This window comes from Somniosus microcephalus, chromosome 1 (genome assembly GCF_052327205.1).
Source record: "Somniosus microcephalus isolate GS21.2 chromosome 1, FLI_Smic_1.0, whole genome shotgun sequence".
NCBI lineage: Eukaryota > Metazoa > Chordata > Chondrichthyes > Squaliformes > Somniosidae > Somniosus > Somniosus microcephalus.
The window spans coordinates 198,730,228-198,747,500 of NC_140987.1; the positions used below are offsets into that span (position 1 = coordinate 198,730,228).

A 17,273-nucleotide genomic window follows, 5' to 3' on the forward strand; every position below is an offset into this window, starting at 1 on the left:
TTAATTCCGAGGTAGAAGACTGGGCCACGTACGTGGAACGCATTGAGATCTATTGTGAGTCCAATAAAATAGAAGAAGATGACAAAGCTATAACCTTGCTGAACTCGATGGGCGCAAAGACATACGGGCTCTTGAAGCATCTACTAGCACCAGCTAAACCGGCGGATCAGACTTTCGATGATATTGTGGCTGTCCTGAAGGACCACTTGAACCCTACACCGTTGATGTTGGCGGAACGATTCAAATTCTATGCAAGAACGCAACGGAAAGACGAAAGCAACGCAGAATACTTGGTCGAACTGCGTAGACTAGCGAAATACTGCCAGTTTGGAGGGAATCTGACAGAGGCATTGCGAAACAAGTTCGTGTGCGGGTTGGCAAAGGAAGGAACGCAAAAGCGACTACTCGAAGAGAACGACCTTACACTTGACAGGGCTGTCCTTATTGCAGCATCGCACGAAGCCGCAGCGAAGGGAACTGCAGAAATGCAGCTAAAGACAGCAGCACTAAGTGTGGATCAAATTACCTCGACAACAACAAAATGCTATCGTTGTGGGAAGACAACACACGACCAGAACCAATGCTGGTTTAAGAACCAGGAATGTAGGAAATGTGGCAAACTGGGTCACATAGCTAAGGTATGCCGGTCAGGGAAGAAGACCAACAACCAAAGGACCAACAACCAAAGGAAGCCATCACAGGAAAAGTACAACAAGGTACACAAGGTGGCTGAGAAGAGTTCAGACGAACAGAATTCAGACTCAGACCCAAACGGCCAGGAGCTGGGTAGTCTGAGAATTCACAAGGTGAGTAAGGAAGCTGACCTACAAACTATCTGGGTCATGCTAAAAATAGCTGGAATCCAAGTGAAAATGGAGTTGGACACTGGATCAGCTCTATCAGTCATAAATCGAAGGGATTACCACCGGCTATTCTCACATATACCCTTAAGAGATACCAAGTTCGTATTGCAGACATACACGGGGCATAAAGTATACCCCATGGGAAAGATAAGAGTCAAAGTGAGAGATAGGGGTAAAGAACACCCAAGAATGAACTTATACGTACTACATGAGGGAGGACCACCACTTCTAGGACGGGAGTTGATCAAGAAAATAGACATGGAATGGCACTATCTAAAAGCCATAACGAGTGAGGACTCGGTGCAGACAATCAGCTCAGATTCTGAAACGGATGACGATAAGACCAACCCAAATATGAAAGACAAGGCTGAAATGGACTTGCCGACGAAGGTTGGAAAAACGAAGGCATGCATAAAGGCTTATGCTCCAGAGAAGAACAAAGTTTCAGAACAGAACTCCACCGAACAACGACAACCTAGTTCGACAGAAAATTCTGAGCCTGTTCAAGTTACGGACATATCCATGACGGAAGAACACCGAGCTCGGACTCAAACTTATTTCAAATTACGACAACAATTAGAACAATTGAGTTACTGTCTCGTACAAGAGATGAAAACAATGAAAAAGTTCTATGACACCGAATGGGAGAATCTGGAAAGACAACAGAAGCAGCTAGCTCAAGCAGAGAGCGACCATAGAGCCATCGTGACCAATTACCGATCACATCTCCCTTATGCTGTTCAGGAGTTAGAATATTTGCAGGAAGAAGCAAATGAAGAGGAATCTTCAGGAAGCCAGGATTTTATTCCAGTTCTTCTCTATGACTCCTTACAAGCAGAGTGTGAGAAGTTGAAAGAACAGTATGAACAGGCCCAGGCTACAATTCTGGAAGGGGTTAACTCGGCAACCTCCGAAAAGCTAGTTTCAGTGGAAGCATATGAGCAATTGAAGGTTGAACATGAGCAAGAAGTCCAAAGGCTGCAGGAAATTCTTGATGAGCTCAAGGCCAAGACAGACTCATCGGTAGAAGTTCCATCCATAGATGAGAAATTAGAGGTGAAAGACATGGCAGAAGCTGAAAGACAAGATGTACAAGAACTCATAAAAATATTAAAGGAAACCCAAGACAAATATGGGGCGGCAATGACCGAGATTCAACAACTTGAAGAACAGATTCAACTGGGAATCCGTTCAGTGGAAGAAAAGGGAACTGTAAGAAACACAGAGACTGTAAGAATGGCCTCTGAACATGAGCTAGAGAGCATCAAGGCGCAACTTCTCCGAGCGCTGGAAGCCAAAGTACAAGAGGAAAAGAATGTGAAAGCATTGGAGGGAAAGGTGGATGAAATGGAGAAGACTCTGATCCACAGTGTTCCCGTGGAAGAGTTAACGGTCAGCCAACTCCTTCATATGCTGAAGGACAAGACTCTACAATGGGAACAATCTGAACACGAGCTTCAATCTTCAAAGGGAAGGAGTTCGGAGCTCTCAAAAGTTATGGAAATAGCTGAGGTTGCAACACAGATTTTACAGGGATGCCAAAATTACGCTGAATCACGTCAATGTGAACAGCAGAATGTTGAAACAGCTGCTCCAGTAGAAGGATTGAATAGCCTGATCAATCAATCCCCGAGGGAAGGGGAAGTGTTGAAATCACAAACGAGGTCATTAGTGAAGGATTGGCAGGAAACCCAGGAGGAGCGGGATGAATATGAACGCATGAAGAAGTCTCTTCAGGAAAGATGTCTAGGGAGGGAACAACAGTCGGCTAACATCTAGTTGGGTACGGAAGAAGTAGCAGGCCCTCTCGCTAGACTAGCTCAGGACGACACCGAATATTACCATGACCTGTTGAGTGACACTGAATATTACGAGGATCTGGTCTGCCCAGCTTGTGATGAAAACTCCCAAAGTGCAGAAATCAGGATGAAGCACTTAAAGTCTAAGGAACATAGAGAGATGGTGGCGCTACAGCTGGCAGCTGATAAGGGAGCCCCGAGAGCCTCCAAGAAGCAGAAAAGAAAAAGAAGAAGCAGAAGATGATAACCATCAAAATCATTATCACTCCTACCAGATCATGCACGTGGGCCCTACAAAGGGAGATAAATCAGTTGGAAAGTAAGGAAAATTACCAAGGCAATACAGCTGTTTGTAAAAGTCAGCATTGCTGGTTCAGCAGGACGGGAGTTCAAGCTGTTACGTCAAGGGGAAGACTAGTGGAGGAGTCACGCTAGCAATGTGAACCGGCTACACCACAGCGATGTTGTTCGGACCGAGTCAAGACTAGAGACTGAATCTATACACTGTTCCCACAGAGACTGAACCTGTGAAATGTTTCCCACAGAGACTATATCTGTAAATTGTTTACCTGAAGTTGAATATATGTATGTTAATGAGAAATAGTATGTTGTAAGCTAAAAAGGGAGGATTGTAGTGTATGTAACCGTCTACCTTTAAGAGACTATTGTATGTAACCGTTCACCTTTAAGAGAACTATTTTAGGTGTGGCACTACTTGTTTGGCTTCTGTATACGGTAATACTGACGGTGACCACACCGGTATATAAGTGCTGTGGCATGATTTATAGGGCAGATTCGCCCTGACCTTCGAATAGTAAAGTCCTGTTGTATGTTACTCCTGAAGTCTGTGTCGTAATTAACTGCACAACCCACAGACGTACAAATCTCTTATGCAGGACCTTTTCGAAAGCCTTCTGAAAGTCCAAATACACCACATCCACTGGTTCTCCCTTATCTATTCTATCAGTTACATCCTCAAAAAATTCCAGTAGATTAATCAAGCATGATTTACCTTTTGTAAATCCATGTTGACTTTGTCCAATCCTGTCACTGTTTTCCAAGTGCTCTGCTATTACATCCTTTATAATGGACTCCAGCATTTTCCCCACTACTGATGTCAGGCTTACCGGTCTATAATTCCACGTTTTCTCTCTACCACCTTTTTTAAATAGTGGGGTTACATTAGCTACCCTCCAATCCATGGGAACTATTCCAGAGTCTATAGAATTTTGGAAGATGACCAGAAATGCATCTACTATTTCTAGGGCCACTTCCTTAAGTACCCTAGGATGTAGATTATCAGGCCCTGGGGATTTATTGGCCTTCAATGCTGTCAATTTCCCTAACACCATTTCCCTACAAATAATGATTTCATTCAATTCCTCCCTCTCATTAGACCCTATGTTCCCCGACATCTCTGGGAGGTTATTTGTGTCCTCCTTTGTGAAGACAGAACCAAAGTATGTATTTAATTGGTCTGCCATTTCTTTGTTTCCCGTTATAAATTCCCCTGATTCTGACTGCAAGGGACCTACGCTTGACTTCACCAATCTTTTTCTCTTCACATATCTATAGAAGCTTTTACAGTCAGTTTTTGTGTTCCCTGCAAGCTTACTCTCATATTCTATTGTCCCCCTCTTAATTAATCCCTTTGTCCTCCTTTGCTGAATCCTAAACTGCTCCCAATCCTCAGGTTTGCTGCTTTTTCTGGCCAATTGATATGTCCTCTCCTTGGATCTTATGCTATCCCTAATTTCCCTTGTTAGCCACGGTTGAGTTACCTTTTTTGTTTTACTTTTATGCCAAACAGGGATGAACAAATTCTGTAGTTCATCCATGCGATCTTTAAATGTTTGCCATTGCCTATCCACCGTCAACCCTTTAAGTAACATTCCCCAATCTATCCTAGCCAACTCGTGCCTCATACCATCGTATTTTCCTTTATTTAAATTCAGGACCCTAGTCTCTGAGTCAACTACTTCACTCTCCTTCTTAATGAAGAATTCTATCATATTATGATCACTCCTCCCCAAGGGGCCTCGCAGAACAACATTGCTAATTAATTCTTTCTCATTACATAATACCCAGTCTAAGATGGCCAGATCTCTAGTTGGTTCCTCAACATATTGGTCCAGGAAACCATCCCGTATACACTCTAGGAATTCCTCCTCCACAGTATTGTTACTAATTTGGTTAGCTCAACCTATATGTAGATTAAAGTCACCCATGATAACTGCTGTGCCCTTATTGCACGTGTCTCTAATTTCCCATTTAATGCCATCCCCAACCTCAGCATTACTGTTTTGGGGTCTGTATACAACTCCCACTAACGTTTTCTGCCCCTTGTTATTTGTCAGCTCTACCCATACAGATTCCACATCATCAGAGCTAATATCCTTCCTTACTATTGTGTTAATCTCCTCTTTAACCAGCAATGCTACCCCACCTCCTTTTCCTTTTTGCCTGTCCTTCCTGAATATTGAATACCCCTGGATGTTGAATTCCCAGCCTTGGTCACCCTGGAGCCATGTCTCCGTAATTCCAATTACATCATGGCCCAGAAATTCAGGTCCCAATGCATGAGTACGGACGGAGTACTCACGCGTGGACCTGATGGAAGTGCCGGTTTCTTGCATGCACTACGCATGCGCAGGAAACCGGCATTTCCGATCCTCTGAACCAAGGGGTTCAGAGGTTGAACGCGTGCATGCAGGAGTCTGTGCGTGCACGTTGAACTTCCTTTTTTTTTTACAGGTTTGCCCGTGCGTGAAGGCCTCTACTTTTTGCACATCTTAAAACCAGGCGTAAGGACTTCATTTTAAAAGGTAAGTGGTCAATTAATTAAAATTAGAACATTTTTTCCACAGGTTTATTATTTTTAAATACTTTACAGTAAGGTAAGTGTATTTTTAGCCCCGATTTTTTTATTAAATTATTTTTTTCAAAAATTTAAATTATTGTTTAAAGCAGTTATTTAATGTTATTTATAGTTGATTTAAATAGTGTGATGTTTTTTTCAAATTTATTTTAAGGTTAAGTACTGTTTTGGGCGCCCGGAGTTTTCATGTGTTTGACAGTTCTTTCTGTCAAACTCATGAATGGACTTTTGCATCCTCCGATTGGTTGCCCAGTGCTCACGTGATCCCAGCCAACGCATCACACTAAGTACGCCGCTGGATCACGCAAGCACAGCGTGCCGGGAGCTGGACCGGGCCACAGACAGGAAATCCACGCAGGCCCAGGCCTCAACTGTCGGCGCGCTAGGTAAGTGTAGGTCGGGGGCTTGCACCCGCGGGAAGCCCCTGACACGAATTTCTGGGCCCATATCCATTTGCCTCTATTTGCACAGCTAATTCATCCACCTTATTACGACTGCTCTTCGTATTAAGACACAAAGCCTTCAGGCTTGTTTTTTTAACACTCTTAGTCCTTTTAGAATTATTATTTACTGTAGCTCTGTTTAATTTACACCCTTAATTTCTCTGCCTTCCACTTTTGCTTTTCTCCTTCCTGTCTTTTGTTTCTATCCTTGCTTCACTTTCCTCTGTCTTCCTGCACAGGTTCCCAACCCCCTGCCATTTTAGTTTAAACCCTCCCCAACACCACCAGCAAACACTCCCCCTAGGACATCAGTCCCGGTCCCGCCCAGGTGCAAACCGTCCAGTTTGCACTGGTCCCACCTCCCCCAGAACCGGTTCCAATGTCCCAGAAATTTGAATCCCTCCCCCTTGCACAATTCCTCTAGCCATGTATTCATCTGAAATATCCTTGTATTACTACTCTGACTAGCATGTGGCACTGGTAGCAATCTTGAGATTACTACCTTTGAGGTCCTATTTTTTAATTTACCTCCTAACTCCCTATATTCAGCTTTTAGGACCTCATCCCATTTTTTACCTATATCGTTGGTACCTATATGCACCACGACAACTGGTTGTTCACCTACCCCCTCCAGAATGCCCTGCAGCCACCCTGAGACATCCTTGACCCTTGCACCAGGGAGGCATCATACCATCCTGGAGTCTCGTTAGCGGCCGCAGAAACGCCTATCTATTCCCCATACAATAGAATCCCCTATCACTATAGCTCTCCCACTCTTTTTCCTCCCGTCCTGTGCAGCAGAACCATCCATGGTGCCAGGAAGTTGGCTGCTGCTGCCTTCCCCCGATAAGCTATCTCCCTCAACGATATCCAAAGTGGTATATCTGTTTGAGAGGGGGAATGGCCACAGGGGACCCCTGCACTACCTGCATGCGCCTACTACTCTGCCTGGTGGTCACCCATTCCCTTCCTGCCTGTGCAGCCCTTTACCTGCGGTGTGACCAACTCCCTAAACGTGCTATCCATGATGTCCTCAGCATCGCAAATGCCCCAGTATGTATCTATTCGCAGCTCCAGCGCTGCAATGCGGTCTGTCAGTAGCTACAGCTGGATACACTTCCCGCACACATGCTCGTCAGGGACACAGGAAGTGTCCCTGATTTTCCACATAGCGCAGGAGGAGCAGGCCACAGGGTCGAGCTGTCCTGCCATGACTTACCCTTTAATTAATTTAAATTAAATTAAATCAATCAATACCACTAATTACACTACAATTAAACGATATACTCAAGGGCCCTTGGTTACTATCACTCCCCGATACACAACAGAGTCCTTAGAAACTACAACCACAAAAATTAAGGCATTCTAAATTTTATAAACAATTAATCTTAACTGTTAAACTATAGAATAGTATAAATACTCACCTGGCTGTACTCACCCAATCAGCTGCTTCCTCTTGCCCGCGTCACTTTTTGAATCATGATGTGGCTCCGGAACGCCGCCGCCGGTCTGTGAGATTGGTAAGCCTCTGTAAAAAAGCCCGCGAAAGTGAGTTTAAGGAATCACTGTACCATTGCTCTCTGCTGCTCCCGGTACTGGCCTCTGTAAAAATGCCCGCAAAAGTTAGTTTAAGTACTCACTGAACCATCGCTCTCTGCTCCTCCTGGCACTGGCCTCTATAAAAAAGCCCGCGAAAGTGAGTTTAAGTACTCACTGTACCGTCGCTCTCTGCTCCTCCCGACACCGGCCTCTCTCCTCCTACCCATTCTGGGCCAGCTACCAACTGTCCCTTCCCCACCCACTGCAGGCAGTTTACCATTATGTAACAATACAAAATAAATACATGCTACAGTTCCTTGCATCAGTGTTACATATCTCTCTTAACTAAAACAAGATGACTTCTAACTGTTCTGCCAGTATTTCTAACCTCATAACTCCAATTTTAACTTGGGGCCGTTTGGGGCAAGTGGGATGTAGGATGAGAGGGAAACCCCCATGGATTCCTTGGTGTGAGGCCTGTGACATTCATGGATTCCTTGGTGTGAGGCCTGTGACATTCATGGATTCCTTGGTGTGAGGCCTGTGACATTCATGGATTCCTTGGTGTGAGGCCCGTGACAGTCATGGATTCCTTGGTGTGAGGCCCGTGACAGTCATGGATTCCTTGGTGTGAGGCCCATGACATTTTAATTCCTAGCCATCATTTATATTCCCCTGCACTGCCTCCGGGGACCCACGGTAATGGTCTCTGGCAAGGTAAGTGAGGATTTGGGGTGTCCAAGTTGATAGTGGCCGGAGAAGGTGTAGAGATTTGGCCAATTAGTAGCTTATCTCTAGTCTTTCAAATGGTCAGGATTGACTGCAAACCAATATGGTGGGTATATTGGCCTAGAAATTCACTTGGGCGCGGGCAGCTCGCTCGCGCCCAAAAGTTAGCGCTGGGCGGGGAGGCATTAGCGCACGCTGTATATTCGTCTTCTGCGCCCCAATTCGGAAGCGGGCGCTATACCAGGGTGTGCCCGCCTCCGTTTGGGGCGCTGCAACTGAATATCGGCGCGCTAGTTGCCGCAGCGCCACCCGATGCGGTGCGGCAGGCTGCGGTACTGCAGGCCGCCTCCTTCTCTTAAGGGGGAGGTGCCTGCAACAGCCGGAGCCCCGATCGCGAGTGCCGGCAAAAGAGCCCGGCACAACGGAGAAGTGCCGGGCTCCACGGAAACTAGCCGGCAATGTCGCGGGGGGGGTGGAGGAGGCCGGGGAAGGAGGTGCGGGCAGGCAGCCGCCGAAAAAGCGGCCGGCCGCACCTTCTGCTTTAAAGCGCCCCACTATGGCAGCAGGACGGCCCCGTTTTCTGTTCGCTGTTTGCGCCCGCTTCGGAGGAGGCGGCCGCAAATAAATATGGGGATCGGCGCGGTTTCGGGGCGTTATGGGCCACCGCGCACACTGATGACGTCATCGGTCCCGGCGCAGCGCTAACGGCTACCGCCGCCAATACCGCTGCACTCAATTTCCGCGCTACCACCCCGCCGGCGCAAAAGACCTCTTTAGGCGCTAAGTGGGCGCAAGGCCCACTGAATTTCTAGGCCATTGTATTTAATCAGAGTTTAAGATGGAATATGACATGTTAGTTATACAGCAAAAACATACGACCGTGACAAGTAGCTGGTACCATGCCTATTCTAAGATGGATACTTTAGCCTCCTCAAATTCCTTTCATTCTATGTCTTTTCCTAATTAACTTTTAATTATCTTTGCAAGCAGTTCTGCTAAATAAACTCCAAATTCTATCTGTAGAGATTATAATATGGTTATTAGTAATAATGGAAGAAGCATACGTTTGGTCTTCACTGGCCAAATTAAAGATACATTAACAAAGTCAAAACCCTAACTTACAAACAACAGATAATTAGCCTGGCAGGGGCATCCTATGGGTTCCCGTGTGGAATGTTTATGCCTCACCTAATCTAACTGATTAAAAAGACTGTCTCAAATTCTAATACGAGTTTTCCAGGAAAAAGAAACTTAATCAATCCCCTTACTTGTCTCAAGCCGAAACATAAAATAATTTAAACACAGTATTATTTGTGTAGCCATATACATTGTTAGGCACCCCTAGTTTCTGTAAGATTCGCAAAATTCCCACATTCCCCCAAGGTTATTAATAAAAGGGACCCTGCATGGACATTTTAAAAAGGGTACCCAAAAGATGGTGTCCGCACCTCGTGACCAAAAGCCTGCAAGATTTTTTTTTAAAGCTTGGACTCTGTGGCAGCGCAAGCAGCTTTTGGGGAAATCGAAACCTAAAATGCAGTTTCCGTGGAATAGGTCTTTGTATTTTGGAAAGCAGACAGCAATCATTGAATATGCATTAAGCCAGATCGTGGCAGATCAAAACCACTTGAGGCCATCAAGTTATCTGCATAAATAATCGGAAACAGCTTATGGAAGCCATCAAGGCTGGCCAGGCCAATTAGAATGCATTAATAATACAGTCTGGATGCCAGGCCATTAGGTGCGATAAACGGCCATCTAAAAACAATTAGTTTAGATTGCTATAATTATTTAAAACAGCCCGCCAAAATTGGAACAATGAACTAACCTGATTTGGTGCGCAGATAAGGGCCATTCGAAAGGAGTATAACTGTGGGCCCCGGGTCGCAATCACTCTCTTGGCTCTGGCCCTGGTCTCTTGACTCTTGTCGGGCTTGGGGCTGCCGCCGCTCGCACTCATGCCCTGGCCTCGTGGCGGGTTCTCTCCTCGCTCCCCGTAGCAGAATTTCAACAACTAAGGACATCCATACCAATTGCAGGGGAGGGGAATGAGACCCGAGTCCCTAGTCATCCAGGACACCCAGGCCGCAAAGAGGGGCGAGACGAAACTGAGTGGGCAGCCCAGGGCTTGTATGGTAACCGAACGAGACGAGATGAATTGAGACGAAGAGTAAGGTAGACCCGACAAAGAGCAGAGAAGGGCAGCAGAAGATGTATTAATTAAAAACCCGAGCGCCGAGTTATAAGCTGACGCTCGGGGAAGGAAGTATCTGAGGACAGTGAGACGAAGTTGGTTGGGCGAACCTTGCAATTAAGCTGGCGCTTGAGGGCAAGCCTCTCATTGAACATTGCGAATAAACGCAGGTGTCCACGCCATGACGAATAGGTTGGCCTTCTAAGCTTGGGTAGTAAAATCTAAGCAGTAAAAACTGCTAATCGTCTCATTGACGTAACGTTAACGCCGACGACCGCCCGAGGGAGAAGAAGAGGAGAACCCATCGCGACGAGTCGACAACGGCAGCAAAGGAGAAGAAGGTGTGTCGCAGCAGCAGCTCCAGCACCGCGCCCCTGAAGACCACGTGGCGACGGGGTACCTAAGAGGACAGAAAGCCAAACCTCAAAATTTGCATTCGTCAAACAGTTGGCTTGGTTTTGGATTGGTGAGCATGAATTCTGGCCCCTCATAGCTTAATCTAGTTAGGTATAGGGGGTGGGATAAGGATAAGGGGATTGTTAAAGTAATTGTTTTTCCCTCGATGTGCCGTGTGTTCCCCATTCCCTGTATAAGAATAGTTATTTTGTAATTTGCCTGTATTTTATACTAGTGACTTCTCATAAGACTGTTTTATTTTCTGTTTAATAAAATCTTGGTTTTCTTACATCCAAACCACTTGTCTACTTGAGTCTTTCTGTATCGCCGCCTGTACCTAAGTCCGGTGTCTAGAACCCAGGGGTGTGGGAGCGATTCGAACCACTCACCAACAGTCAGGGGTGTTGTGTTGGTACCTTTCTACCTAGACACAATTTAGGACTCAGAACTCAGAGATTCAAACATGAAGTGCTTTATTGGAAGGAAAAGGAAGTTCTGGAACGTTCCGAACAAAGAGAGCTGAACTTAACCGAGAGAATACCCAACCACTTATCTCCTGTGACAGCGCCACCACAGATGGGAGGAGAACACACAATGGAACACACAATACATAACATTTCCTCCCCTCTTAAATGGAAGGTCCACATTATTCCTCAATAGGTAAGTTACTTTCAATACACTCAACTAACCTAAGGTCGAGGTAGACTGCCTCAAACCCTAACTTTACCCTGGGGTTTATTCTGCCCCAGTCTTGTGGGTAAGTCACTAAGCCTACAGATCCAAGCGTCTTGGAGGCCGCCGCTCTCTGACAGGATATCGGCGGTCATCGCTGGCTTCCACAGCAGTAGGCATTGACACAGGCCTGGATGGAGAAGGTGCCTGTGTCAGTTGAAAGTCAGGAGTTTGCACAGGTGGAACAGTCTCTTTGACTTCCTGTGTTGGAGAAGAGCATTGTGGCAAAGGATGCTGGTTTGCGGTATCATTCGGAAACAGTTCAGGTCAACCAGCCATTGGAGCCTCTGTGGCTGTCTCTGCTCCTAGCAACAGTTGATCTGTGTGTCTTCTCCAGACGACGTCCTCAGCAGTCTCAACCGTGGGGCATAACTGACTGGGCGCACGCGCCACACCCGCCACCCCCTACATTTCTAACAAAGGGAGGAGGAAGCCTGGGGGAGAGGAGGCCCAAGGTTTCCTTGCTGGGCCAGGAAGAGCACACCTCGTCCTCCTGTGCCAAAATGAACCTTAAGAAAATGTAAAACAATTAACCTTCCTGGGCCTCATCTGGCCCCATGCTGATTACTGCCAGTTTTTGCTGGCGTGTCTGATGCTATGAAGGCCTCCCGATCCAGGGAGATAAAATTGCATTGTGGCACTGATGACGTCTTGGGGCCGTGACTCTCCCATTTAAAAAACCTGCCTGGAGCGGGCAGCCTTTACAAAATCGGAATCTCCCGCCAGTTAACCTGGAGGGAGGTGGGAATATAGCGGGATCATAACGCAATCTCCCCGCCACCGCCCCCCCACCCCCACCATTGCCATTTTAACTACCCGCCCTGTTTTCACCGCATGGGCTGGGTTAAAATTGGGCTTTCTCTTTAAGACCTAAGCCGCGATTTTCCCAGCGGAGGCGGGTTGGAGTTAGGTTGGAGGTGGGATGGAGTCGGGTTGGCTGCTCGGCGGGTTCTGGTCCCACTGTTGGTTTCAGCCGCTCTGAAGTAACTATTTTGCCTTAACTGGGCTTATTAAGCCTGCCTTGCGCGTTACCCGGCCCAATCAGTGGGTTCGGGTCTGCTGCTTGCCTCTGCTGATGTCTTCGATTCAGGTGCATTTAAGGGGCCCATGTAGCCTTCGGGTTTCATTAGCTTTCTGATGCTCCTGAAAACTAGTCTTTACAAGATGACTGCCGCAAGAGCAAAGGCTGCTCCTCGCTTTGATGATGACCCCCTCCATGATCTTGTGGAGGGAGTAAGAGGGCGCAAGGAGGTTCTGTTCCCGCCCAATGGCCGGACGAAGCCTCCTCAGTGCAGAAAGGCAGCCTGGCTGCAAATTGCTGAGGAGGTAAGCACAAGGTCGTTGTGTTCATGCACCTGGGTCCAGTGCCGAAAACGGTTCAATGATCTGCTACGCTCAGCAAAAGTGAGTATAACATCACACTTACCTTCAATCTGCTTCCCATCTGTTCTCATCACCAGCACTCTGCATTGTCAACCTACTCCTGCACATCCCACTTTACCCTTACATCCCTTGTACCCTTAACCATCCCACTCTCTCCATGTACAGAATCACTTCACTATTCTACTATGCACCCCTCACACTCGCTCTCACTGTTATGCAATGACAACAACTAGCAATGCACAGGGAGGCACCTTGGTATTGGCACCTCACTCCATCTTTGTCTCCCTCAAAGCATCTATGCTATGGATTCTTTATACTCACTCCATCAATCGCGCTGAAACTCCACTTGTGTCCCTCATTGCAGGAAAAAAGAGTCCACAATAAGAGGGAGAGGTAGAGGACAGGAGGAGGCCCACCTTCGATGGCGCATTTAACAAACGCTGAGGAGGCTGCTATTGAGATCATTGGCGGTGCAGAGGAGCTGGAAGTGGGGGACGGAGAGACGGGCGCAGTAGAGCAAGCTGATGACAGAATAGATTTGCAACACTCTCATTTAGGTTTCATGATTGACTGATATTGCATCTGATGTTCATACAGATTGACTTCTGATCATCTGCACAATAGGATGTGTCTGCTACCTACATATCACATGTCTAACTCATGCCTTTACTCTCCCACAGGACCATCGAGAGCCCCCCTCCCCACTGTCCAGGAGGAAGAGCCGGACGACTCCTCAGAGAAACCTGCAGCCTCTGAGGGAGCAGCGTCGCCAGAAATCAGTGCACCCAGCACCAACGCAGATGCGCACACCTTGGTGGGTCCTTCGCGACACAGAGTAGTGTTGTCACCTGGTGTATCACAGCTCACAAGTGAGCATCAGCAGATGGTGGAGACAGCGACAGCAGTGGAGAGTCCTCGTCAGATGCCGCAGGGTGCTTCTAGCACTGCCAGCTGCATGTAGACGCTGTGCCTCTAGGGCCATCCAGAAAGAGAGCGGTGCTGGAACTTCAGGAACGAGTACAGGGTTTGCATCCATGGTAACTGTGAGTGTGCAGAGAGTGGAGGAGGCCGTCTCAAACATGAGCAATGCAATGGTGCACGCAATGGCGAATGAACGTGCCACCATGGAAAGGATGGCAACCTCCATGGAGGACATAAATCACCAGGCTTAAATGAACATGGTGACTCTTCTAAATAGATGGTCTGCTATGGAGGATAGATGGGTGTCTATTGAAGAGAGGAACCAGAGGTACATGGACGTCCCCATTATGAGGACTGTCAGTACAGAGATGGGTCCTCATGGCCCCACTGATCTGCAGCAAGGTGCTCTCCAGCCACTTGCTAGCAGTGAAATGCGGGTGACCCATGAGAGGGATGTTGGTGGCCGACAATAAGGAAGTGTGGGCTCCTCTCCAAGTGTTCACACACCCATGCCACTGCGGAGCCCTTGGTCAGAGCCCCAGATTCCTCACCCAACTGAGATGGCCGTCTCAGCCCTTGCACAGCCGCAGGAGGAGCAGACTGTTACAGAGCCCTCCCAGGCTCCCAAACTCAGAGGATACCCACCAAAGGCATCTAAGGAGGTGCAGCATAGAAGTGAACAAGGTGCCTCTACATCTGCTGAAGCCACAGGGGAAGCACCACGTAGAAGCATGCGTAAGAAAAAGTTAACACACAAATAGTCACAAGGGTAGTCACTTGGGTGTTTTGATCTCATACAAAGTAACGTGTGTCATCGTGATTTCAATTGTATTAAAGAAATGCGATGGCAAAGATTCAAAGAGTTGGCCTATGTGTGCTCAGAAAGGGAAGTTGCACAGTGAGGGGTCAGGGTGCCTTTCATCTGTAATGATGGTGGTGAGAGTGATAGGAAACCAGTTTATTGTACAGATGCTGTATGGTGTATTAAGAAGATTGGCCAGACATTCATTTCCATGTGCCAGCCACATGTGGTTGATGCGTAAACTTACGCGAATCTGGCATGGATTAGTGTATCCTTTGCCTCACGGCCAGCAATGTGGTTGCTTGTTTGTGGAATTCGTACGTGCTCCTCTGCAAGGTGTATCTCATCTGCCGCCTCCTCCTCCACCTCCTCCTCCTCCTCCTCCACTTCCGAGAAGGCTGTGCACTGAGCCACTTGTTCCTCAGGCAGCAGTAAGCCACGCTGCTGTGCGATGTTGTGCAGGGCACAGCAGACCACGATGATTCTGGGGACCCTGGCTGGTGAGTACTGTAGGGCTCCACCAGATCTGTCGAGGCATCTGAATCGCATTTTGAGCAAGCCGATGGTTTGCTCTATGATGCTTCTGGTGGAAACATGGTTCACATTGTACCGCTCCTCAGCTTCGTTTGATGGCCTCCTCATCGGTGTCATTAGCCACTTTTTCAGGGGATACCCAATGTCTCCAAGTAGCCATCCGGAAAGTTGCATTGGCGGATTGAAGAGCTGAGGCACAGTAGACTGCCGCAGGATAAACGAGTCATGGTAACTGCCAGGAAACTTGGCGCAAACATGCGTAATGTTCTTCATGTGGTTACACATCAGCTGGACGTTAAGGGAGTGGAAGCCCTTGCGGTTGACAAATACAACTGGGCTGTGATGGGGTGCCCTAATGGCCACATGTGTGCAGTCTATGACACCTTGCACCCTTGGGAAGCCTGCCATATTTGCAAAGCCAACCGCATGCGCAGTTACACTTACTTCATCTGTGGAGAAGTGGATGTAATTGTGCGACTTTGCAAAGAGGGCATCGGTAACCTGCATGATGCAAGTGTGTGCGGCTGACTGGGAGATGCCACTGATGTCTGCTGCTGATCCCTGGAAGGTCCCCGAAGCAAAGAAGTTGAGTGCGGTGGTGACTTTGACAGCTTTGAGTGTCCACTCGCTCCTCTGGCCTCCAGGTGTTGGTGCAGCATTGTGCAGATGTCAGCGACTACCTCTCACCAAAGTCTCAGCCTCCTTTGGCACTGCTGCTCAGTCATGTTGAGGAAGCTCATCCTCGGCCTGTAAACCCTGTGTTGGGGGTATCTCCTGCGGCGAGGTGCAGCCCTGCGCTGATGCCCTCTGCCCTGTGCAGCATCAGGTGGGTGAGGAGGAGGTTGGTGCTCCTGTTGTTGCTGCTGCTGTTGTGCCTGGTTCTGCTGCTGTCACGGCTGCTCTTTCCCCGATTCTGAGGACCAGAATGAAAGGGCATAAATGGTTCCTATTCCGCTGGTATATACCTCAGTTGAGGAAGAGATGTTATAAGCGCTCAGTCAATGCGGCAAGAGGGTATTCCAAGGAGGTCACAGTGCATATGGATCTCAGCTTAAACACTCAAGCTCAATAGACCTGCAAAATGTGTTCCAAAACCTCAAAACACAAAGTTCTGGCGTCTGAAAGTCAGCCATGTTACAGTCCACTTTTATGCTGCAGGAGCAGCTGTCAACAATTCAGGTAGTTGCTGAACCCTGCACACTCAGCTGGCGTGTTTGTCGCAATACGGGCAACACGCTGAAAATGTAGTAAAATAGGAAGAGCCAGTAAAAAAGGGATTATCTAGGCAGTTAACAAGCTGTTAACTGCCATAAGTGCCTCTCCCACTGTTTGGTGTCGGGTCTGATCGGGACTCACAGACCCGACACTTTGCGAAGTAGCGTGGAGGCGGGATAGCGGTGGGTTCGTAACCCGCCATCATTCATTTGGATTTTAACTCCCGACCCGCCTCCAAACCCACCCTCTGAGCGCTGGCAAAACCACGGCCTTAATGCCTGTACAGTCGGCTCTGTCACAAAGCCTCTCTCTGTGCTTACACGTGTCCTGTTTCTGTGTTTTTTCTCTTGTTGTTCAGTCAGGAAAAAGGATCAAAAACTTTCTAATATGATAGTTGTGCAGTGTCTTTCAATTGCTGAAAAAGAGTAATGTAATGCTTATTTATAGTCTACTAGCTGGAGTGCCCGGCGGTGCTGAGGCTTTTTCGAGGGCATGTTGTTGTTGGAAGAGAGAGAGAGAGCGGCTGGGGGGAAGAGAGAGAGCGACTGGGGGGAAGAGAGAGCGATTGGGGGGAAGAGAGAGCGACTGGGAGGAAGAGAGAGAAAGCGACTGGGGGAAGAGAGAGAGAGCGACTGGGGGAAGAGAGAGAGAGCGACTGGGGGAAGAGAGAGAGCGACTGGGGGAAGAGAGGGAGCGACTGGGGGGAAGAGAGAGAGCGACTGGGGGGAAGAGAGAGAGCGACTGGGGGAAGAGAGAGAGCGACTGGGGGAAGAGAGAGAGCGACTGGGTGGAAGAGAGAGAGCGGCTGGGGGGAAGGGGGGGAAGAAGAGGGGGGAAGGGGAGGG

General features: G+C 47.9%; 1 protein-coding gene across 1 annotated transcript in view; it reads left to right on the top strand.

Annotated features, from left to right (window-relative positions):
* The first annotated feature begins 211 nt into the window (after positions 1–211).
* LOC147124546 (uncharacterized) overlaps positions 212–17,273 on the top strand; it is a 75,124-nt gene continuing 58,062 nt past the window's right edge. The window contains exons 1-2 of the mRNA XM_085981065.1: positions 212–1,338; positions 1,438–1,952. Coding sequence (XP_085837191.1) covers positions 225–1,338; positions 1,438–1,952 — 1,629 coding nt within the window. The 5' untranslated portion in view covers positions 212–224. The remainder of the gene's footprint in view (positions 1,339–1,437; positions 1,953–17,273) is intronic.